The 25,709-nt window shown below is 40.6% G+C and overlaps 1 protein-coding gene across 2 annotated transcripts in view; it reads left to right on the top strand.

The window, feature by feature from the left end:
* Positions 1 to 318: 318 nt before the first annotated feature.
* Positions 319 to 25,709, top strand: part of PAH (phenylalanine hydroxylase) — a 219,365-nt gene continuing 193,974 nt past the window's right edge. For both annotated transcript variants that reach the window (XM_085653236.1, XM_085653235.1), the window contains exon 1: positions 319 to 519. In XM_085653236.1, the coding sequence (XP_085509362.1) occupies positions 490 to 519 (30 nt within the window). In that variant the 5' untranslated portion in view covers positions 319 to 489. The remainder of the gene's footprint in view (positions 520 to 25,709) is intronic.

The following is a 25,709-nucleotide window of genomic DNA, read 5'->3' as shown; positions in this document are numbered from 1 at the left end:
CAAACGAGTTGTAGCTAAAGAATGGCATTCACTTTACTAGCCAACAAACACAAATGGTTGCCACATGTTTGTTCTGTCGTTTGTAAAGGATGAAAGGACCGCCCGCCGCCTGTGTGCAGTGTTGATGGGAAGCATGTGTGCTTCTCGTGACAGTGGGTGAAGGTGGAAAGGGGCGGCAGGGGGGAGAGGCAGGGGTGGTAGCCCATGTGATGACAACGCCCCTCTCCAGCCCAGTGGTGGTGCCAGTAACAGGAGGCAGGGGAGGGTGTTGTGGCTCACTGAATGAACTTTAAATACCCCTGCGTGAAGTGCAGCCCCAGGCAAACACACACTAGAGCAGGTCAGTTTCAGGCGGCCCTCTCACAACTCCAGACCCTCTGCAACGACCACCAGAGCCGGGAGCTTTCGACAGCTCGCGCCACAACTATCACCACTGACAGGACCTCTCATCAGCCGCCACCACAGCCAGGCTCTCTCACTGGCAACAGAATGGACGCTGACACTGCCAAAACATCCCAGGTAAGGTGCCCAGTATATGAGATTGGCTACTACAAATAGAACCCAGTCTGTCGGAGCTGCATGGAATTGTTTCAAGGAATGACACTTGTTTCAACTCATTCCTTGATCTCTGTATAATAAGTCACTTGACATGGAAACACTTTATGAAGTCTATGTTTGTGTATCTTTAGTGAACTGCAGTGAGACCACATTTATTCTCAAGTAAATGTACTAAATATTTCATTTTCAGTTAAAGAGAATAAGTACTTCTCCACTTCACTTTATTTCTTTTATAATGCCACTAAAATTCAAAGAAAGGTGTTTGCTGGGCACAAAGAAGCAACAACGTTATCTTTTTTGGAAAAGGTTTGGGGTAAAAAGTAAAAACCTTTAGATTTTAAGACTATGCTTTCCAGAAAAGAGGTCATTTAAATGTTCCTGTTTCCGTAGACGTGGATTGGACTTCCATTCCCGTAGTTCTTTCGCAATGGCAACATTTCACCACTCGGCCGCCGTTGCAAACTTGTAGAACTTTGGAATATATGATATATCATTCTTAAGCACATGAGCAAAAAAACTGCAGCTGAAACTGATCAGTGTTTGAAAATATGTGCTTGGATTTGGCAGAGAAAAAATGTAATCCATTCCCAAATAATGTATGGCCTTTTGTGGAAATGTGCTATTCATTTTCCGAAAATATCTCTTCTGTATGGATTTTCATCTCATCTCAAGATGATTTATACTTCTTTGTCTTCGAAGGGCGTCCAAACAGCCATTGTAGAGGTTTTGATCGAAACAGCACTTCTCAATTATAATGCTGGGCTCTGATTGGTGGCACCAAACCCCAGAGAAGACAGCTATGCCACTGGATGGTATAGATAAAGCAGTTTAAGAGAGTTCAAGCAGCTTCAAGTGCAGGTCCCGTGGTACCCCAGCTCTCCCTGGAGACCACACTCCCCTAAACTCTGTAGGCTCCTACTTTTTATTAATTTGCCCGGACAAACTTACGTTTTTATCCTAAATTTCCAACTTTGCTCACTAACAATGAAGACATCACATTTTCAGCCAGGGGCATCTATTTATATTGTGTCCCACTTTTTGAGTCAGGATATCTTCCCATTCCAATGAGACACAATAGCACGTATTCACTTATTTTTCATGCTGAGTGTTACCTTCTTGTATTATAGCCACTAAAGTGCACTAATACAGGCCGCTGTATTGGCTGAAGCTAATAAATCTTCCTAGCGTGTCCTACAGAAATCCCATGCAAGGTCTTCTGATCCCAATAGTTGACTTCCCATTGCACAAAGTGTAAAGGTTAGCTTTGTGAAGCTTGGGTGTGTAAGTCATCTGGGTGGGCTGGTGGCTAGCAAGCATCCAAGGGGCATAACTATCAAAATCCGTTATTGCGATTCTCAAATAGCGATTTTTTGAGAATCGCTATTTGAGAATCGCAAAACGGGATGTATTTAAAAATTCGCAAATATTTTGCGATTTCTTGTTATTCCTTAATTACGATTAGCAAATTGCGAAATCGCAATTAAGGAATACCTTCCCATTCATTCCTATGGGCCAGGAGGCCCATAGGAATGAATAGAAAGTCATTCTCAATTTGCGATTCGCAAATAGAGAATCGCAAATTATGAATAATTTCAAGGGTGCAAGGGTGTCATAAGAACACCCTGATGCACCCCTCAAATGAGCATGTGCGCGCATATGGTGCACATACATGCTCTAAGGGCATGTATGAGCGCCACATGGCACTTTGAAAAATGCCAAAAAGTGCATTTTTCAAAGAAATCGCAAATTACCACCAACTTCAAGTTGGTAGTAATTTGCGATTTCTTAAGGAGAAATCGCACAACTTGGGTGCTTGTTACATAGCATTTAAGGAATCGCAATTTGCGATTCCATAAATGCTTACGCAAAATTAAGGAATCGCAAAATTAGCAATTCCTTAATAATGCGATGCGAAAATGGCTCATACATCGCGTTTTGCGATTTTGTATTCACAAACGCTGTTTTTTTGTGAATCGCAGCGTTTGCAAATACAAAATCATTTGATACATATGCCCCCAAGTTTCTTGCACATAATTGAGCGCCAGATCCTACTTCAAGAAGGCAGAGGGTAGCTCCAAACAACTCCCTATTCTTTAGCTGCAAATAGCAGGAAGTAGGCGGTTGAAGATAGGAAGATGCCACAATCAAACCACTAGCACATTTCTAGGAGCCAACATTCAGTTTAGCTGTGACCAACACTGACCTAGATCCAGGACCTGCCACACCCACCTTTAACTTCTATTTTGTACCTCGAACCTGTTTATGGCTATTGAAAAACAAATACAGATGGAGTGTCCTTTGCTCTGAGGGGCATAACAGTCCTCAATTATAATGTGGACCATCAGGCAAAAATAAAAAAAAGTGGATCAAACACATATTTTAACATACTTTTTGTGAAATTTCTGCAAGTATTAATTTTTGGAACAGTTGAGTATATTTCAGGAAATATTTGTCAGTCATTCATTGGAATCTAAATTGTTGGACATTTTCTCAGACTGTAGTAACCCTAACGAGAAAGATTTCCATCTTTGACACTTGGCCATTTCCGAAGTAGTCCCGCCAACTGGGAACAAGGCAGGAATATGAATAATGCGCGCAGGGAGCCTACGAACCAGCAACTGGACAAGGGCAAATAGGGAAGGAGGCAAGATGTCAGAGACGTCCTAGGGGCAAGCAAAGCAGTTCACTGCCTCAAGCGCCCAGCCAAGGACTTTAAAGGCCCTCGGGCACCCACATGACTACAATTGACTCACTCATAATGGCGCACCATCAGGCCCCCCCAACTCCAATCAGATGTTCTGCAGGGGGAAAAAAACACTTACACACGAGAGCAGAGTGAGCTGGATGTTTAAATCATACACACCCAGTGTTGCACTTCTGCGTACACAGGGACCCATCCATGCCCAGTCTAATCCCCCCTCCCATTCTTTTTGGGATTTGGAGGTTGTTTTATCCATTCTACGGGAGAAGAGTTCCATCTGTCTCAAAGCTGTCTATTATATTTAAAGAAGGAAACATATTATGATATCTCTCAACTGCATCCATTTTTCATGCATCTAATTGCGCAATTTTTATCTTATATCAACTTAAACCTTTATTATGTTTTTTTAAAATCGTCATGCAGCCAGTAACAGGTAGAGTGAGTGAGAAAGGCCCTTCTTGGTTACGGGGTAGGAGGGGGCCGTCTCACCTATGATTTCAGCTAAAAAGCTAGTAAACCATGTATTTTCTAAAAACATTAGATGAACATTCATAGGTTTTACATCTTCTTATGAGGGTGAACTTATTAATTACTAATACTCCCTGGCTTTCCTCACTAATGAGGAGCATCATTTCAGTAGGACAACAAAACATGAACGTACCCATCAGAAAATGAAACTGACAGAAACTTGATTGTATAACCAGCATGCTGATATTTAATCCACTGGAGCTGTTCATTATACAGTGGGCCCTCTCCACCCCTCCAGAGAAAATATAAATCCTGTAGCATTTAATTTGTCTACAGTGTATGTCAGGAGATATAATTTCTATTATTGCCCTTCTTCAGTAATTAGTGCATCATCATCCAGGTAATAAAATATCAGAATTGCAGCTCTAAAACTAGAGTATTATCACATGCCATGCAAATCTAAACCTACGTGGGTATCTATTGTTCCACCATTCTCTCTACCATAAAAGTTACCGCCGATAGTCACCTTGCCATTTATGCCATTTTATGTCTTATACAAACCAGCTTTATATAAACAATACTAATCCTTACAGTGGGTGTTGGGTAATCCCATTGCTTATCATTGGTTGACTTGATTGTCAATCTCATTTGCTATCTTCTTATTTGATGACTTTCCTTCCTCTTGTGTTTGTCCTTTCCCGAAGAACAGTTCCTTCACCGTTAACTTGCATCCGTCCACTGCTTTCATTCAGCAAATTACTTTCTTTTTGGGCCTTCAATATGGCAGAGCATGTGTGTTTTGTGCCCTGGTCTTTGTGCTGCTTCCCGTCATATCCCCTCCCCCACAGCTAGTCCATTGCTTCCCTCTACCTGTCGCGCTTGATTTATTTTTATACACCCAGGCTCTTCCAATGCCGCCCCTGCTCATTTCCACTCGTCTGTACCACCGTTGCTCCTCCACCCTCCCTGCCTTGGATACTACTATAGCCCAAGCTTTGATGATTCTGTTATGCATGTCAGTGTTTGGGTTTCTCTATGGTGAGAGACATGCTTGATGGTAATGTTTAGAGCTTCAACCTATGATGATCAACCAGGAACAAAGGTGTAGATGGTTTTCTAAAGTTGCACTGTCCCCCTATCCACCCTCACACCTTTCAGGAGCATTTTGGAAACGTATTGTCTTGGTTTCCTAAAAGTGCTGGAAAAGCTTTCATTTGGAATTCTAGTCATATGTTCCTTCTACATTATTTTTCTACCTCATCAAATATTCATATAGTGATCTTAGCAACATTATGATAATTGAACATTGGCCAATGTGCATTTTTTTTCTTCTCAATTTGAGACTCTCTAACTAGTGATACAATAGCACCTCATTTCCCCTGATCCAAACCCTGACCATAGAGCTGCAGATTGTCTACTTATCCACCTGGCCTACAGTAAGGGGGAGTATAGCATTTATTGTGATATCTACAGGGAAGTGTGTACATGTAGATGAAAAATGAAGCATTACAAACCCATTTTGGAATTAAAGTAACATGAGTATAATGAGGTGGCAAGCTGTCTCTTTACCTCTACCGCCTCAAGCAGTGCCCATGGACGTCATTGGTTCTTCAGCAAAACAAGTCTTTGAGGAGACAGTATAAAGATCTGTTGCGATATAAAGATCTGTTGTGAGATTGGGTAAAATAAAAGCTTTTTGTATCATCCAACAAACACATTTCATTTCTATTCTGGGTTGAACCTGTTTAGCCAACCTCTATTCGAATGTGATGAACAAGAATGGTAGACTAGATTGTAGACAAAAGTTAACTAGTTCCTCATATTTAGCCTACGCCTTCCTAAGCAAGAGTGCCATACATCCCTGATTCAGTGACTTGGTCACCTATTTCTTTGCATGCCACTGGGCTGCTCTTTTCAGTGCGTCAACAGCTAATCTAGGGGTGATATCTTAAAATGACATAACAGGGAGTGAGTCCAAGCAAGAAGGCGACTAAAAACATTAAATATTGTGCTAAATTAGCAGTAGCACTCGGCATATACATATGTGCTTGCAGCTTATTCAGAGAGGATGTTTATGAATCTAGGTTAATTCCACAGATAAGAATAGTCATTAGAAGTCATTGAACTTAACCTTCCTAAACCACTAAAATGCTACTGACTCCCAGACTGTCAACACCAGGCACCGCCAGTTCAATTGTTACGTTTATACAAATCCCTGGCCCAGATTTAACCTTTACATACTTCTTCCCAAGTTTTTTGCTCAGTCTTGCTACTCATCTCCAGTTCCCTTTCTACTCATCTCCAGCTCTCACACCAAATTTGACTTTGAGAATTTGAGCAGTACTTTTAATCGAACAAAGATACTGCAGATATGAGCTCTACCAATGTCCTAGCAGCACTTATCCCCAAACACAATTCACCCTACCCTGCCTATTGAAAGTCATGCACTGAACCAGAATTTAATACGTCACCCCCCTCAATGTAGCATAAATATATTCCTTCAAGTAGATGAACATCTACCTGCCTATCCCCATGTGCATTCTATAGTAGGACCCCAGACCAAAATTAAAAATAAAGTTGCTGACCCCTTTCCCCTTTCTTCATAACCATCATACTTCGATAAGCTGCCCTTCTCATTAAAGATCTCCCCAGAGGAACAGGTTGAGCAATATACCCGTAACGTATACCAAATAATTGCCCCACTTAAACTACTGATGTAAACCAGGGAGAAGCACCAAAGATTGTTTTTATGGTAGTCAACAAAAACCAAGACATTTAAAGAAAAAGTCAACAAAGTCAACAGAACTGACTAAGAAACACCTAGCAACCAACAAAAAGGTTGTCAGATGATGGTCCAGTTCATAGCATCTCTTCTTCTCAAATAGAGTAAAAGGGGCCTACAGCTCTCATTAGACTGTAACACTAACCATGGATTCTTTAACCTCTATCCTAATGTGGACAATCTCCTTTTCACAAAAAAAAGACAATTAACACTTTACTCTACCATGATTACTGGTGTGAATTCAACAACCCACTTCGCTTCCATCTCCAGGCTGTATTTTGTAGTTATGCCTTTAAGATAGTAAACAAAATAGTATTTATGTTCCTATTTCTAGACCCTTGTCTCTTTTTATGTTCTTCACCACCCTACACTTCTCTTTTTCCCAAATCATCATTAGTGTCTACTCTGCATCTTGTTTCTTTGCTACAGGGAGTCCACCATGTTGCTGAGAGATTAGAAGCTAGGTTGAAGTGATGATTCCAAATCACACTTCCTCTTAACCATCTTCATTGCCACACCCTCAGTCTTATAATTCAAATATATCCATATCCTGAAAGGGTTTTATAGAAACAAAGAAGCTTGCTCAAATCAATAACAAAACAGCAACCAGAAACAATGTATATTAATGCCAATATGTCCCAAACAACGCTGGCCTGCAATAGTAGATGGTTATTATTAATAGCAACTTCTAGCAATCCGAAGCATATTGACTCACTATCTCAAACATTTAAAGCCTCTCACTAGCCTTCAGGTTCACAAAATAACTCCATGGCAAGCTACATCGTATTTGATTTGTTTTGATTGTGTCATTTATTCTGTTCAAAGCCCATACATATTCTACAAAGAAAAAACATATAATAATAAATAGTAAAACATTTATAATAAACATTAGAAAAAAAAAACATACAACTACAAATGAAAATAATAAGTGTTGGCACTATTTCATCATGATAAATATGCCAACAATTTATTGAGGTAATAATCGTAATATATAAAATCTTTTAAAATTGAGTTTCTTCTAAATTCTGAATGCAGTAACTTAATTTCTATTGCCCATTCTGCCACCGACCTCAACTTGCTTTTTTCAACTTACTGTTTTCCCCTGAATTTAGTCTTACTACCAGAGAATACCAGATGACCTGTGGTGCCTCTCATTACCTCTTTGTAGCATGGCTATAACATGTCTAAAATGCCCATTTGGGATTCAGGCATACACCAAAAACAAATTAAAAGAAAGTGAAGACAATTTGTCAAACTGTTAACAGAATAGTAGATCTTCCAACTGGGGACACAAGAAAATGAGACGTCCAATCTTATTCTGTCTGATATTGGGTACACAATGAATAAAGCAACAGTTGAGAATGGATATGATTTTCTATAGCATTATTGGTGGTGTTAGATGTAAGTGGATTACTCGTATGAGACATTCTTTATTGAACGACACTGGACTGGTTAGTGACGTGGGCATCATAGAAAGATTTCTATGTTCAAGCTTTAATTGCTATGGCCTTTTCATAATGGACTTATTAAACTCCAAACTTATTTCACAACTCACCAGGAGGCAATTAAACCCTTAGTCTCTGTGTTACAGAAGAGTAGGTCTTCACAATACTAATTGAACAATAATTTTAAAGTTTCAACCTTCCGTATAGGTTCAACTTCCATTTCTTAAAAAAGTGCCAGAAAAGCAATTGTTCTGATGCAACATACACAGGAAGTCTTTCTAGTGTTGGATGGGAATTGCATCAGGACACTGACCCCTGGAATGGATAGAAAAGGAATGGGCAATTTGGACAGAGACATGTCCAATGCCCCCTTTTCCTTGGGGTTGACACTTTTCCTTGCTTGTTTCACACCCAACCACAGTGCTTAATTCAGGGGCTGTAGAAAATGTCAATTTAGTGTGGACATAGAGAACCTATTAAAGTTCTTGAGAACATTCTGGACCTTTTTCACTGTCTAACTGTTCTTAGTGAGGATTTCAGTAAACAATTCTACAGATTAATACACTTAGGGCCTCATTACGGTGTCGGTCGGAAACTAAACGGAAACCTTGTCGGATTCGGTTCCAACCGACTCGGGGTCGGCAGCTCTGCCTGACCGATTATGATGCTTCCGAACACCAATCTGAAGGACTCCTATTGACTTCAATGGGAGCCTGTGTTCTGACCGACAACACAGGCTCCTATGGTGAAAATCTGTCTCTGTGTAAAACCTTGCATCCTGTCATGGGCATCCCATGGTGCCTGCGACACTGTGCCTGGTTTTACAGGGGAGTCCCTTGGGTACACCCTCAATCCCAAACCGGAGGACTCAGGATGAAGGGGGGCAAGCCTGGGGCCCCCAAAGTCAGTTTCTGACAGCCTTTTCGTGTCGGACAGACCGAGTCGGAAGGACTTTCGGAATCCAACATTGTAATCGGTTGGTTGGAAACATTGTCTGTTGAGCTGTACGAATCGGCTCCGACTGACTCGGATTCGCTAAATACTGGTCAGAACCGATTCAGAATGACCGAACGGTTTCCCTTCCAACAGCGAGCCTCGTAATCAGTCTGTCGGAATTGTTTCCGACCGAGTCGGGCGGATGGGTACCGACACAGTCTAGGGGAATCTGACTGTCGGTCGGAGGCTTTTCAACCGACATCGTAATCAGCCCCTGAGTGTCTGTTCAACATTCTTTATAGATTTTATTGGTGTCTTCAATTGGACATTGATAACCCATACTGATAGCAATTGAATGATTTAAATTGCCATGTTGTTAAAGGATCAGAGAAGTGTAACTGCAACAAATGAAGGATCAGAAACATATCTGGAAACGAAATGGATATTGGATAATTTTGAATATCACGCTCCCTATTATTTTTATCACATGGATCTGATTCATCATCAGTTACCTTTGAACGCATACTGTTGCACTAAGCTCGCTAACTCAGAAACAGGTGTGGCACTAAAGCCTGCTTACCTCTGAACCATTCCCGAAATTACAGCTAACACTTGCTTTATTCATGAATAGAATACCTGTATCACCTATCCTACTGTTATGTTTGCAGGAAAAAAGCAAATCATATCACTAATAATTGACTGCACAGGCGTGAAAATTCAACTAAAATTATTAGTTGCCCACCCTCCAAAACAGGCACTAGAAAATGGAAAGACAATCTGTGATGCATCCAACTTTACGAATTTAATATAAAGGTAAACAACTGTGTTTCCCAGCAGTAGTCTGCCTTTACCCGTCACTCTTGTTCTAGTCGGGTCCCTACATTTCCTGCTTTGCCTGATTGTACCCTTCTAACCACCTTCTCAAACAGACTCTGCTGTCAAAGCCATGGTGTGTGACAGCCAGACCTAAAATGGGTGAAACATTAAATTACATTTTAAAGTCAACCATGACAGGTCGTAAAATTAGGTGACAGATTGAAACACAAAATGAGAAAAAAATATGGATGCAATTGAAGCACTAAGACAGCGGATACAACTGTGATTAAACAGTAAAAAAACGAATGCCTATTTCTCTTAAGTGCATGCCCATAAAGTTGAAATATATAGTACTTTACACGTGACATAAAGCAACATACTAAGTAGTGCATAATGCCCTCAAATCTCAAACAAGTACCTAGTATTGTCCTCATATAAGGGTTGCTTGTTAGACCTGAAATCTTTGGTGTGCTCTTCCCCCAAACGTTTTGCCTTCATCACTCCTGTTTTGCTGAATTTGTTTTTGTTGGCTTTAATACTCTGTTCACGTTACCACTGCTAACCAGTGCTGAAGTGCATGTGCTCTCTCCTCCAAACATGGTACAATTGTCTTACTCTTATTTGGCACATTTAATTTACTTGTAAGTCCATACTAGATAACACTACATCTACCAGAGTTTGTAAATAAAATTCTAATAGTGGGCCTACAGAACTCATTGTGTCACTCACTAAAGCAGCCTTTTACAACATCTCAGCCCTGCCATTGCAGCCTGTGGTGCAGTTTTCAATTGCTATTTCAACATGAAATATTAAACCTTTGGCCAGGCCTTAACCTTCCTTTTTAGGTCGAGCATCAGAGACCTCTTGAATATACTTTAGTATATACTTATATGTGTATGTACTTTGTGGGCTCTGGAGATCAGACCTAGGACTTGTCTGCTTCCGCTTAGGGACTTTTCTTTCTGTTCAACTCCCTCTAGTTAACTATCTTGATAGAACACAACCAGTAGAGGTCAGCAAAATACCAGAATTGCTTTCTGCTTGTTCAACTGCCTCTATTTAGCTGTTTTGATAGAAAACGACCAGTAGAGGTCAGTAAAATACCAGAATCGTTTCTGGTTAGGGACTTTCTTTTTTTCCCTCCAACTGCCTCTATTTAACTTTCTCGATAGAAAATGACCAGCAGAGGTCAGTAAAATACCAGAATCACTTTAGCATTCTCTAGATTCCAGTCCATAGAAATTGTCTTCCATGAGCACCCGTAGACATTCATTTTTTTTTCAAATTTTGTATTTTCAGTGATATGACCACCGAAGGTCCTGATTTTATATTAAAACAGAGCTTTGGACTATACCATTTCCCGCTGAGAGGCAATATTTCTCTCCATGTGTTCCCATACCTGGCGTGTCACGCAGTTTGGTGCTTACTTTCCCTCCATGTTAAAGAACAGTAGATGTTTCAGCACCAGGCTAATGTGCTGCATAGCTAAATACATATAAGGTCCCAAAGGCGAGACAGATTTCATTCCAAATACTTGTTAATACTGATAGGTCACCCCTAAGGAAGGCCCTAAACACCCAGAGGGCAGGGTGCATTGTATTTAGAAAGTAGGACAGTTGTACTTACATTTTACATGTCCTTGCAATGAAAAACTTCTGAAATTGTTTGTTTCACTATTGTAGTGCCTACCTTGTCCATTGACTAATACTGGCTTAACTGATTACTCTTCATAAGTGATGACTTTAGACTAGGAGCAGGTAGAATAAAACCGTTTACACTCAAATGATTTGTAATTTAAAATCCCCTTTAATGGTGAAAATGGATTTTAGGTCACAATTCTGAAAATACTACTTTGGAAAGTTTTCATTTTCTTGTCGCAGTCATTTATGTGTTCTGCCAGTGTCCTAGGGCACATTACTGTGAACAGTTCTGCTGTTGGGGCTTGTGCATTTCTCTCAGACATTGACACTAAGGGGCTAAGGTGAGAAAAGGTTGGATAATCCTGGCAGGATGAATGGGGAAGTTCTTTACCCAACCCCACTTTCAAAGGGTTTTACCACATGCATACAGTACAAACAAATAAATGTAACACTAGTCCTGCCCTGCCTTTTGTTAACTGAAGGCAGTTTGGAGCCTTGACAAGGGAAGGGGAAGAACTTTGCAGAATCACATTTGGGGAGTCCTCCACTCCCCCACACATAGGCTAGCACCAAGTATAAATATTGGATCCCCAGATCTCTCATCAGAACATTCCTGGACCTGTGGAAGTTGCAGAAGAAGGACTACCCTGCTGCCAGAGGACTGCTCCACTGCTTGAAGAACTGCATTGCTGTCTGAGGAGGAAGACTGTCTCTCCCTGCCTTCAACCCAGGCTAACCAGAGTGACTCCTAGTGTCAGCTGACAGACCTCTTGTGTGTGCTACAGGGGCACAACAAGCTTCAGAAGACTCTTTGCAACTGCCCATCTGACGTGCTGTAACCAGATTTTCTTGAACCTGAGTTAATCCTGCAGGCCTCTGCTGGAGTGAGTCCTTGATCCCTGATAGGTGCATCCCCAGGCTCTGAACACTTGATGGCATGATAAATATTCTTTTTACACTCATATTAATAGTAATTTAAAATCATTTTTAATGAGAAAGTCAGATTTTAGGTCACAATTCTGAAAATGCCACTTTAGAAAGTTGCCATTTTATTTCTTGTTCCAGCCGTTTATGCCCTCTGCCAGTATCCTAAGGCACATGCCTGTGAAAAAGCTCTGCTGTTGGGGTTTTTGTATTTCTCTGAGACAGTGACATAAAGGGGGCTTAGGTGAGAACAGGATGGAACATCATGGCAGGATGACTGGGGAAGGGCTGCACCAGCCCCACTCACACTTCACAGGGTTTTACTTCATGCACGCAACACACACAAAGGAATGTAACACCAGCCCTGTTCAGGCAATTTGGAGCCTTTGTCAAGGTAAGAGAGAAGAACTTTGCAGAACCATCTGTGGGAAGTCCCCCCACACACAGGCTGCCACGAGGTATAAATATCGGAATCCCAGAGGCACTCATCAGAACACTCCTGGACCTGTGAAAGTTGCAGCAGAAGGACTGCCCTGCTGCCAGAGGACTGTCCTTGCTGTCTAAGGAGGAAGACTGGACCTTGTTGCCTTCTTCCGAGGTTAACCAGAGTGACTCCAAGTGTCAGTTAGCTGATCTGCTTTGTGTGCAACAGGAACACAATAAGCTCCAGAGGCCTCCCTCCATCTGCCCAGTTGATCTGCTGCAACTGAACCTGATTGGACCTGCCTAAACCCTGCTGGTCTCTGCTGGAGTGAGCCCCTTGTCCCCTAGCTAGGCCTCCCCAGGTTACGAACTTTTGGCTGGCATAAGAGTTAACTCCTCTTGAAAAAACATTTGAGTTCCTCATGACTGGGAATGGCCGGTTCTCGGCAAATGTCTTCCACCTGCAACAACCACCGTGAAGCTCCGGTGAGACTAGGTCTTTGTGTTGACAGACACCATCTGCAATGACCGGCAACACAAAACCCATCTGTGTGACGCCCGACCGGCTCTTTGCACAACAGCAACAACCATCCACAACGTTAAGCCTGCTCATCGCGTCCTCCTCCAGCATGAACGAAACTCTTCATGACAGACTCTGAAGGTAAGTTTCAGTGGGACTAACCTGGTCACTGGATCTGACCCACACTCATTCACAGTTGACGTGAACTTGCCCCTTGACAAGTTAAACAAGATGACTACGAGTGACGCTTCATGCTTTTTGGATAAGGGAAAATTACGTTGTATAGGTGGAGAGGATAATGGGAGGGGGCAGGAGGTACTATGATCCCTATGCAGAACCTGAGACTACTCTAAGGCATTTGACCAGCAGAACAAGGGTTAAACAAGAGAGCAATACAACAAAGGGAAATCAAGTTGTGATGTGGAAATGTGTGTAAGAAAAGTGGGATCATCTTCTAGTCATTTATACATATAATCAAAGAGGTTAGCTGTGAGATTTTTGTGGAATTTGAGCAGGTCTCCCTTAAGTTTGAGCTGATTTGAAGCATCTAGGAGAACACTGCAGCCAAGCAAGGCCTAATTATGTCAGGGGCACTATCTTCACCATTATTAAAGGAAAAGAGTATCTGAGTGTCATCCACATAAGATTTAATCTTGGCTCCAAATGATTCAAACATGAAGGCAAGAGGGGTAGGGTAAAATAGATATTAGACAAAGTGGGACTAATAGTGAAACCTTGAGGGACCCCAACTGTTATGGTCTTATTGCCTGATGCAGAAGGGGGAAATCTCTTGCTTTCTATTCCCTAGAAAAGAGTCCTTCCACTTTAATGCCAGCCCCTTTACTCTGATCTTCTGAAGGCGACACACGAGGATAGAGGGAGGTACAGTATCAAAGGTAGCTGATAGATCCTACAGATTCAGCATCACCTTGCCTCCTGTGTCCAAGTGAATTTGATTTGCTTGGATACCTCAAGCAGGGCCATTTCGGTACTCAGATTCTGCCTAAAACGTGACTGACTGGGGTATTATGGATCATTCGTCTCCAGGTAACAGGAGAGTTTCCTATTCACAAATTTCTCTAACAGCTTTGACCATGCTGGAAGTCAGGAAATAGGCCTATAATGGGCAGGTAAGTTGAGGCCTCACTGTTAAGCCCACCTCAAAGGTATTCCTTTCCCCATCTCACCTGTGGATTATATTCCTTTACCTTTCTCCCTAGTCCCTCTTCTTATTGAATTTCCCATGCCTCTCCTGACCATCTTCTGCAACATCTTAAAGAACGTCAACATCGTGATTCAATGTACAACCATTTCCCCCTGCTTATATGCAGACCCCTTCCATAGAAATTAAACTCCCCACCAATGTATCCCTTCCTTTTCTATTTCTAAACCTTAGGTGCCATGCCCAATAGTGCTCGCTCTTCATGCACCTCAATTATAAACCCTTTTCTTGTACTGTGCCCAACTGACTTGTAGCCATGTGTGTACTACCACACACTTACATTCTATGTTCTTGGCTTGACAGATTGCCAGTATATTCTGGAAGATTGATTTTATCTGTATTAGAAATGGGGGTCACTAGTTGGCAGAGGTAGGTACATTTGTCCAAATAGGGACCCTTGCTTCTAGTCAGGGTAAGGGGGATACACACTTTAGATGACCCTGCTCACCCCCTGGGTAGCTTGCCACAAGCAGACAGACTTATCCCAAAGGCAATGTGTAAAGTATTTGTACTCAAAACACACAGTAATACAGTTATAACACCACAAATGGACACCACACCAGTTTAGAAAAATAAAGTATCTTTATCTAAACTCAACAAGACCAAAACGACACAAATCCAGCATACAGGTAATGAAATACGACTTTAAATCAGGTATTGCAAAAAAAAGCAGGTAGAAAACAAATAGCTCCACCTGGGGCTATTGCGACGTCGTGACAGAATTAATTCCAAAGTACTGCTCCAAACGCAAGGAACGCAGCATTGGGCACGGAGTCACATGGACCCCCAAACAAACAGTACCTTGGAAGCAAAGTCTATGATGATGCACGGCATCGGTGAAGTGAGGCATTGGTGCCGAGGTAGAGGCCGGCTTCTTGGCTGCCACAGAGGAGGCAAGGCGTTGTGTCCGTGAGGAGGCGATGTGTCTAGTCCAGGACAGGGGAAGACGGTTGCGTTGGCTGTGAGGTGTTGGTTCCAGTGACGATGCGAAGTCGGCAAGTTCGTGGAGTCACCCTCAGCGATTATTGGTGCAGTAATAACAGGAGACAGTGCGAGCGCTGTCAACGGGCACGGCCGATAACTGCAGGGGTCGGTGGGCATCAGAGCTGCGGTGCAGGACAGGCGCTGCGTCGTTCACTTTACGAGTGGGGCCCTGGGCCCTGGTGCAGGTCGCGGCATCACAGCGGCGTCACTGATGGCATTGGAAACAGGTTTTCTTGCTTCTTTTAGGTTTTTTTCAGCTCCCAACAGCAGGAACGACCTTCCCAAAACTGGAATAGGCACCTCCTGGCAGGTCAGAACTCTCAGCATGAGGGTTTCAGGGAAGCTGGGGATGAATTCGTTGTGTCCCCGAGACTTTAGAATAGGAAACCAGCACACTTCAGGCCCTTGGAGATCTTCTTCAAGCAGGTTCAAATCAAAGTTCCAGTCTTTGTCCTCTCCTTGACAGAAACAGCAACTGCAGGCCAACTCCACACAGCACACAGCAAAGGGGCAGTACTCCGCCTCACAGCTCTTTAGCTTTTCTCCTTGGCAAAGGTTCCTTTTGAGTCCAGAAGTAATCTAAAGTTCAGGGGTTTTAGGTCTAATACTTATACCCCAAAATGTCTTTGTTCTCTTTGTGCAAGGGTCTCTGAGCCCAGTCCAAACCAACTCTGTCCTTACTGGTGTAGGTTGACCACAGGGGGTGGAGACAGCATTGTGCAAGGGAGACAGGCCCTATTCAGGTGCAAGGAAAAGCTCTGCCTACCACTCTAAATGCAGACCAGGCCTATTCAGGTGCTTGTGAAAACTCCTCCCATCACTCAGAATGCAGCCCTGGTCTATTCAGCCCAGCCCAGACTCATTCAGGAAAGGCAGGACACACATCAACCTCCCCACCCCCTTGGGCGCTGGCTGAGACAATAAGCATCCCCAGCCCCCGTCACTCCAAAACCACACAGTCAATACACAAACAGGTAAAGGCACACAGAATGGTTAAACAAGAAAATGCCTATTTTCTAAAAGTGGTATTTTCAAACACACAATTTAAAAACCATGTTTACTACAAGATGTGTTATTAAATTCTTTGTTTAGAGAGCCTAAACTTTATTTCTCCATCTTGTCCCAATTGGAATTTATATTTATAAGATGTTATAAATAAATTCCCATGCAATCCTGTGTGGCAAGTTAGCCTTTCAACAGTGAAAAACGAAATTGGCAGTATTTCACTATCAGGACGTGTTACACACATCAGTACATGTCCTATCTTTCACACACACTGCATCCTGCAGAGGGAGGTACCTTGGGCCTACCATAGGAGTGCCTTACATGTAAGAAAAGGGAAGGTTAGGGCCTGGCAAGTGGGTGCACTTGCAAGTCGACATGGCAGTTAACAACTGCGCACAGACAATGCAGTGGCAGGTCTGAGTTACCTTTTCAGAGCTACTCATGTGGGTGGTGCAATCAGTGCTGCAGGCCCACTAGTAGCATTTGATTTACATGCCCTGGCACACTTCAGTGCACTTTACTAGGGACTTACCGGTAAATCAAAAATGCCAATCAGGGAGAACCAATTGTAACAACAATTTACACAGAGAGCAAATGCACTTTAGCACTGATTAGCAGTGGTAAAGTGACCAGAGTCCTATAGCCAACAACAACAGGTCAGGAAAAAATTGCAGGAAGAAGCAAAACATGTGGGGATAACCCTGCAAAAAAGGACAAGTCCAACAATCTACCTGACTTGTTAGAAAGCCTTAAGTACATATCTTAACATTCAAGTCTGATTGTGTATGTACCTTCAATGTGTCCTTGAGACATATAATTGAATTGTGTTCTGACAATGGAGTTGAGTACAAATCCCTGCCGTAGTTTTCATACAAAGCTTGCTCCTTTGTATAGCAACCAAATTTTGCCTCCTTGTTTATTTTTGGCGAAAGTCCAGGAATCCAGAAACACTTAATTTGAGATGGAATATGAGAAAAGAAGAATTTATTATTTCCGACTACAAACAATTGCAAACAGAGAGCAAGTTCCTAAGCAAGTTTTGCCTTTTTGGACTATTTAGGCAATGTTTCCTTATTTTACCCTTGCAGACTTTTCTTCAAGTCTATTTTCCTATTCAAACAACTCTCGCAGGAGACAAATGTGTACAAATGAGGGAAGAGCATGTTTGCTTTGCCCATTCTGCAGGAGCCCAGATAGACAAGCCATATTTTTAAAGCAAGACAAAAATGTGTCTATAGAACTGTTGTACACATTGCACAACAGACTGGAGTTACACATTCCATATCTGTGATCAGACTAAAATTACTAGTGGTTTTTAATAATCATGCAGTTATTGTGTTTTCCCCTAGTTTATCAATATTGGACTGAATTTGCTAGGGACTATTGCATTCTGAAAACAGCATATCTGTTGTCAGATTCATTTTAAAGATTTTATTGTTATGTGTCCTACTTATTGTATTGTACTGTATTGAAATTGCATTTAAATAGCACTTACTACACCTGAGGAGGTGCTGAAGTGCACTCTACTTCGAAATTCAGAAGTTAATGGCTCATCCAGTGGTAATTGCTGTGTATTGGGATTAGTCTTGTTGCTTTCAAGGGAACTATTCCACCAATTACTCCAATTTCGTTGTGGTAGATTAAGTGTGTGTTCAAGTACTTGGTTGGTGGGATGAGTAGATAGGCTAGAGGGCTTAGTTATTGTTAGATTGCAAGCATATTTTTTCAAACAAGGAGAGACTGATCTATGGGTGAGGCCCGGGTAGTTTGCAGAAATACAATAATAGAGAGTAAGAAAGAAAGGCTTGCAAAAGGCTAGGCTACACTTAGAGAAGCTTAGGCATTTATGAGATGGAGTATGTGAAGAGAAAGGGTCATTTAATAGAAAGGAGGATAGGGAACATTTAGTTTTAAGTCAAGGAGCATTTTTTCATTCAGATATTATGAATATAATGGACGTCTTTTTGGACAGCATGCAATCTCCAGATCCAAAAACTGTAGAAGAAGGATACATGGTTTTCACATGTAGATGTGTGCCATCTGTTGTATCATCTATAGTGTTTCCTTTAGCTGTCTGTGGTATTGAAATGTTGTCCTTTGCTTATTTTCATCAATAGCAAAGGTTATTCCAATTAACTTTTACTATGTATTCTTGCTAATATGATTTGCTGTATTATGTGGTAAGTATGGATAGCTGGTCCTCTGGGTTTGGCAAGTAAGACTTGGAGGCATTTGTATCTATTGTTCCTTCATGGACGGATTCTCACATGATGTTAATAAGGAAATAATGTAAGGGAAATGTGCTGATTTGGTTCTTGCTTGATATTAGACTGTATGTACTGCATGGCATCTGTCTGTAGTCAGAAAGGATAGAAGTTGCGTTGGGCTTTGTCTTTGTGAACCAGATTACAAGCTACTCTGATGAATCTCATCAAGAACAATCAACTCTTAATCATTCTTATGAACTCCAAGTGATTCTTAGTGTTCCTAATCTTTGCAGTGAGGGAATTCAATAATTTGATGGTCTGAGATGCGTGTCCATATGTTTCTATTTGGAAGTGGACTTGCTGCGGAATTTGAAATTCTCTGCAGCCTTCTCATGGTAAAAAGTGGAATGACATGGACAGCCCGTTAGCAAATTCCTTTTTAGGGAGGAGGACTGATGAAGATGCTTGCATCTTTTGAGGAAATTGAGGATGGAGAAAGATGCATCAAAGTATTTTCATTGAGCAGAAAGTTGATCTAGATTGCTTGTCCACTTGAGAATTTATGGAGAGTGCAGAACCAAAAACAATCCAAGATTTTGTACCTCTTCCAATATTTTTTTATCTGAGGTGCAAGTTAATCCGACAAACGGTCATAAGTTTTCCATTGACCGCAAGTCAGTATGTCGATTTTTTTACTTAATTAAGGCAATTCCTCATCATCATCTGTGGTTATGAGGCACCTGTCGATTTTTGATGTTCCTTTGCCATGAGGGATTTTCCCTAGAGAAAGTTTTCTGTGTGTCATTTGCATAGCTGTAGCAGATGAGTTCACAATTGTTGATAAGGTTTAGTAGTGGTTTTATGTATATATTGAAAAGAAGAGGTAAGATGAAAGGTCCTTAATGATAGATGCTGTTTTATGCTGTAAGGATTTTATGAAAAGGGGTTATATGAATCAAATAGGTCAAGTTGTTTAGGTAAGAAGAAATCCAAGTAAGAACAATGCCATCTATAATGACATCTGTGAGTCTTAGACTTAAGATAGCATGGCATACTATGTCAAAAGGTAATGAAATTGCCAGAATAAGTAAAATAGCAATACTATTCTTGTTGACTTGTTTTTTCTAGGTCATCTCAAAATGTATTTAGGGCTGATTTGTTCCCTCTTCCTAGGTAGCCTCCTGTTTACCAATCTGAGAGTAGTTTATTTTCTTCAATGAATTCCAATATCTGGGAAAATACTACTCTCCCCAGATTAAATGAAAGGACCATCGGAGATTGGTCTGTAATTGTAATAGTCTTGTCAGTCCAAGTTCTTTTTCTTAATTAATGGGTATATGTATGATTCTTCAATCCCTTTTGGAAAAATCCTGTGTTTACTGAGTTATTGATAATATTTCTGACTGGGATAGCTGCTGATGTGGACAATGATGTGACAGTAGGCAGCTCCACTGCTATCTTTTGCCAGGTCGTCCAATTTTTTTAAAGGGTCAAATAGATAGAGAATGTTTTTCTGTTGTGATGGTCTTTCATTGTACACTGGGGTTCCGTTGTTGTTCTTGATTGCTCTTGATTGCTCTATATGAATCCAGTGTTTCCACTTTGGTTAAATAATGAGTTACTAACTTATTGCGGAAGTGCTGTGAAGGTAGTGTGGAGGTTTGACTGCTTTCTGGACAGTGAAATTCTGAAAGAATCTTGTTACGTTTTTTGGTTCAGCTTTTGGGATTGTCAAACCGACTTGAGGGTTTTTTTGTGCCTTTTTTCATATGATTTATACATGTTGTAGTGCCTATGTGGAAGCATTTTGTCTTGAGATTTCTTGGATTTTACAGTTTCTCCATTGAAGTGCTGAAATCTGTCCTTCTTTTTTTTTTTTTAACTCTTCACTCACCCCATGAACTTCTAATTAGGATTACTTTATCAAAGGCTGTGGTCATCTATTCATTGAGTTTCTCTTATCAGTTTATTTCCTCCAATTGTGTGTTTATGGTTTTGTGAGATTTCAATTTTTGTATATTTAATTTGTTACATCTTTTGTAGTTTGTTGAGGAATAGAGGGATTCAGTTGTTATTATATTTGGGATCTGATGTGATTGTCAGACCATGTGACTAGTAAATCTTGTTGAATTTTGTGAAGTCTGCTCTGAAGAAGATGGCATAAAACTCCTGACCTGCAATATGGGTTGGTCCAGAGAGAATCTGTAGTAAGTTGTGCATGTTAAACATATGGTTGAGCAATATTTACGTTATCAAACTAGAGGTTTAGGTCACAGAGTAAACAAAAATGTTGGTTGACAGATCTGATATTGCACCTAAAAAGCATCAATGAAAAGTTTTTAGTCTGGTGTGGGTCTATAAATCAATAAGAAGTTGCAAGTAAATGTAGTGCTGGTTTGTCATCTAGTAGAAAGGGCTACACAACCTTGTATTCTCAGATTTCCGTCTTGGTGACTGTCATAGTATCCTTAAGGACAGTATCTAGCGTACCTCTTTTCTTTCATTGTCCATTGTGTGACATGGCTCTAAATCCGGATTGAATAGCTTCAAGAAATATTGGAGCAATATCTTTTCATAATCATTTTGGTGAAGAATAATATGTTTGGTTCTATATTCGTCAGTAGATCAAAGATGCTGTTTTTGATCATTGATCAGGCATTCGTCAGCAAACCTTTTAGAAGAAGTAGCTTTTGTTTGCAGAAGGAAGGGTTTGTGACTGGGTTGCTGTTGGAGTCATCCACTGAGCTCTTCATTGATCTATCAATGTTGTTGGATGAGATTTGTTTATCATGCATATGAGAATGTGAGACAGGAGGTGGCACGGATAGATTGATAGTGTTAGGATTTTGGCTTCCCTTGTAATCATTGTCGTGCTGAACTAGGTTTATTAGAGAGCTGATGGGTCTTTCAGGGAGGGTAAGTATGATTCAAAGAGTCGTTGTGAAATTGGTGATCCTCTAAGATTGTGTTTTGGTGTCGTGTTGAGAATGAGATGAATGCTGTAGCATGAATAGCGTAAAATGAGTGATTGGTGATCATTGTATTGCGTAATTGTATTGATATACCACTTACTGATGAGGCCTCGAAGCAAAGTTTGCCGGGCAGCACGCTTCTCCAGAACCAACGGTTAATGGTTAGTCCAGATTTATTGGTTATTGGTATTATCATTCTGTGCTCAAGCAGACCATTCCCAGTGCATTTACTGCAGTTTCTTAGGGGGTAGATTAAATTAATAGGCGTTAAGTATGATCATCAGTGGGTGAAGTGTAGGGAAGTTCATGTGAATGGTTGATGAGGTTCATAGATGGAAAGGAGATGATTAGGTATTGTTAGATTGAAGCAGTATGACTTCTAAAGAAGGAGAGGTTGCGATCTTTGAAATTAGTTTTAGGCAAACTGAAGAAATACAATGAAAGAGATTAGGGCAAACATGCGTGTGAAGGCTGTGCTCAGAGAGAGCTAGCATTCAGAAAATAAAAGAAATATACAGGATCATTTGAGGGAAAAAAGGAGAGGCAACAATCAGTTGTTTAAAAAAAAAGTAGTGTTTCATGCAGGATTTTAGGAACATAGAGGATACTTTTTGAGATAGCATGCAATTTAAGGATGCAAAACTTTAGAAATAAACTGTATTGTTTTCATGTGAGCTAGTGCTATAACCAGGATACCACTACTGAGTTTCTTTAACGTTTGTTGAGAGGGAATGGTGTAAGAGAAAAGGGTGGTTGAGGGGCCTAATGATCTAATTTTAGTCCTCTAAATTCAGCAATTAGAGCACTTTTAGTGAAGGCAGGAAGAAAATATTATTAGATATCTATGTTTTTAATGGAATTAGGATATTACACATTGATTAGTTTTATAGGCACTAGAATGGTTTGATTTTACTATGCTGCATCATACGACTGGACATTGTGCAAGATTGGACTTAACCAGCCCTTCCAACTCTGTCCCTGTTTCCTTAAGGATTAACAAAAATACACGTAAAAAGTAAACAAGAATTTGATTTTCTTCGTTATAGTTATTCATGCCGTTTAATTTGCGAAGAAAAACCCTCCCTTAGAGTTTGCTATTGTGCTGCCAAATACCAAAGTTCCCAAACTCCAAGACTGCCTAGGCTGGATTCCACCTCAGGTATCTTTCTTCCACCACCCTGCACTTTCTGTCTATTTGCCTTACTCTTGCACTTTCTTTTTAGGTTAAGCTTACCAAACAGCTTGTTGCTGAATACTTATTGTCAGCTTACAAGATCATACAGTGGTCTTAAAGCACACCTGCTCCTTGCCATTATCATCACTCTGATTTGCTTGCTTCTAGTTTGATGGCTTGACTTGTCAATCTTGTGTCTGTCCTTCCCCTGGAGCAAAGCTTCTTTACATGTGTCCTCCCACTGCTTACTTCTGGGAACCATATATTTATTTTTGCTTAGACACCCCACAATATTATCTGGTGAGACAAACAATGCATTAAATGGAGAAGAGGAATTAGCCTTAAATTTAGGTGAATAGGAAATTGAATGAGACCTGGAGACTTGTGTCCCCTTTAGAGAAAAACACAATTCATCACAGAATATCTCCCTTGAAGACAAACATGCCACAGCAAGTATAATGAGTATCCATCTGCACAGCCTAATTATCATGTATAAGGCCACCTATATTCATTTGCCCATACAGGGCACAATTATGTTAAATATTAAATATCGATACAGGGACACTGAATTAATGAGATGTCATGAAACTGCTTAATAATTAGAGTATTTACCCCATAAAATATGTCTGTCATTGAGAAGTGTCCAACAAACATGCCGATTTTTGTATAAGTGTGAATTTATGTACATGAAGAATAGAACACAAGAATACCAAGATGGTCGCCATATATAATGAATTCTTGGGCTGTGATGTGAGGGCATATTTATGACACAATGGGGACATGTGCATGGGAACTCAGAGAAACCTTGACCAGCAAGATTATTAGATTGCAGATTTGAGCCATATATTTAAATTTGAAGAACTGACCAGACCCACTTTATAATCAAGCAGTTTTGAAGCTTTGAAGAAAAGAATTACTTAATAATAATTATGCATCGGTAGAAGCCATGATTAATTAATGGTACTGAAGAAGATTATGTTTTGTGATCGATAGATTATAATTTTGAAATGTTTCAAAATGGCTGTTGCCAGAAACGTACAAAGTGAGGTTAATGTTGCAATATTCCTTCTTTGATTTTTTAGTGTGAGTGCCTACCCAATGAAATGAAAGTATAATGCGATAATAGTTTGTTGAAAAAATTAACACGTTAAAATTGACAAAGGCGGCAAGTCAAAACGCGGATGTTGAGGAATCCATGAATAAAGTGATAAAGTGTCAAACGTATATGTTATGTGTGCTGCCCGTTTTCTTGAGGAGTGTGGATAATAAATACGTGACTCCACTATGGGAGTGGCACCCGTCCTTAAGAACAGGCGGCTTTAGTAGACTGGAGTGCATGATATATATATATGATGAGAGTAGTATGTTGTATGTTGTTATTAACGCTTGATATTACCACTCTTTATACGAGCATACGACACACTGATGGTCTAAAGGCGACTGAATTTTATCTAAATAGAAGATCTTTGAGGTTTTTTAAACAGAATGAAATGATTTTAGAGATGATGCGATGGTGTTTAACCAGAAATATATTTTTGTTTGGAGAAGAAATGTTCCAACAAGAACAGGGGAGGGCGATGGGCACCTGCTTCGCCCCCAGTTATGCCAGTTTACATCTTGGCTGGTGGTAGGAGCAGGTGCTCAGGGGCCCGTCATTGGAACATTGGAATGACAATATACTCTTATGGGTACGATTTATTGATGATGTTTTCGTGCTGTGGCAGGCCACGGAAGCATCAATTGAATTGTTTATTAATGAGATAAATTGAAATACACTAAATTTGAGATTCACTGGACAATATAGCAAATCCTGTATAGACTTTTTGGATGTAAGAGTAAAAGCAGCCAATGGGAAACTAGAAACAACTGTTTTTAGGAAACCCACCTCAGGGAATACGATTTTACATGCTGGGAGCGCTCATCCTGCCCCTTTAATTAGAAGTATCCCCTTTGGTGAGTTTTTTAGAGCTAGGAGGACATGTAGTAGCTTTGAAGAATATCTAAAGGTTGAAGAGGAAATGAGTCAAAGATTCTTACAAAGAGGTTACTCACAGGATGTGATAAAGGGGGCAGCCCTAAAGGCAAGAAAACTTGATAGGAAAAAAGTTTTATTTGAACCCTCAAAGTCAGAACAAAGGAAAAAGAGAAACTTCAAACAAGGATAAGGTGATTGCAGGTTCATTACAACATTCAATACAAATCACAAAGAAGTCAGAACTATTTTAAATAAACACTGGCATTTGGTGAAAAATGATGCAATACTTGGCCCAAAAATGAAAAAACATCCTGAGATCAGTTTTCGTAAGTCTAAATCATTAAAGGATCGTATTGTGAGCAGTGAATTTATTGAAAGTAAGAAATCAGGACCACCCACATGGTTGACACGGAAAATGGGTTTTAAGAAGTGTTTTAAATGTAAGGCGTGCCAGCATGGAGTGAACCGGACGCATTTTAAAACATCTTTTAATAAAACCATCAACATTAGAGGCTTTTTAACGTGTAGATCTAGTTTTGTGGTCTACGCCCTACAATGCCCCTGCCAAAAAATGTACATAGGGAGTACCACCTTACCAGTGTTCCAACGAGTTTTGCAACATAGAAGAGCAATTGTGAATAAAGATAGAATGTATACAATCGCAAGACACTTTGAAACATTCCATCAAAGTGATCCAATAGGCCTACAATACAGTTGTATTGCAGAGATCCCGAAGAAAAGACGGGGAGGGGATAGAGAGAGGGAACTCCGTAAACTAGAAACCTATTATATCTTGGAGTTCGACTGTAGGAACCACAAGGCTTGAATGTAGATGAAGACCTACATACTTGTCTGTATTAAGGAATGTTTAGGTTGCCAAAGAAATAGAATTTAGAAATGAAAACAGTCAAAGTAACTGAAAGAAGTAGGGAAGAGGGAAATAAAAGATAACAATGA

Source organism: Triturus cristatus, chromosome 4_1 (genome assembly GCF_964204655.1).
Source record: "Triturus cristatus chromosome 4_1, aTriCri1.1, whole genome shotgun sequence".
NCBI classification, from domain to species: Eukaryota; Metazoa; Chordata; class Amphibia; order Caudata; family Salamandridae; genus Triturus; species Triturus cristatus.
This window is presented reverse-complemented; position numbering and strand designations above follow the sequence as displayed.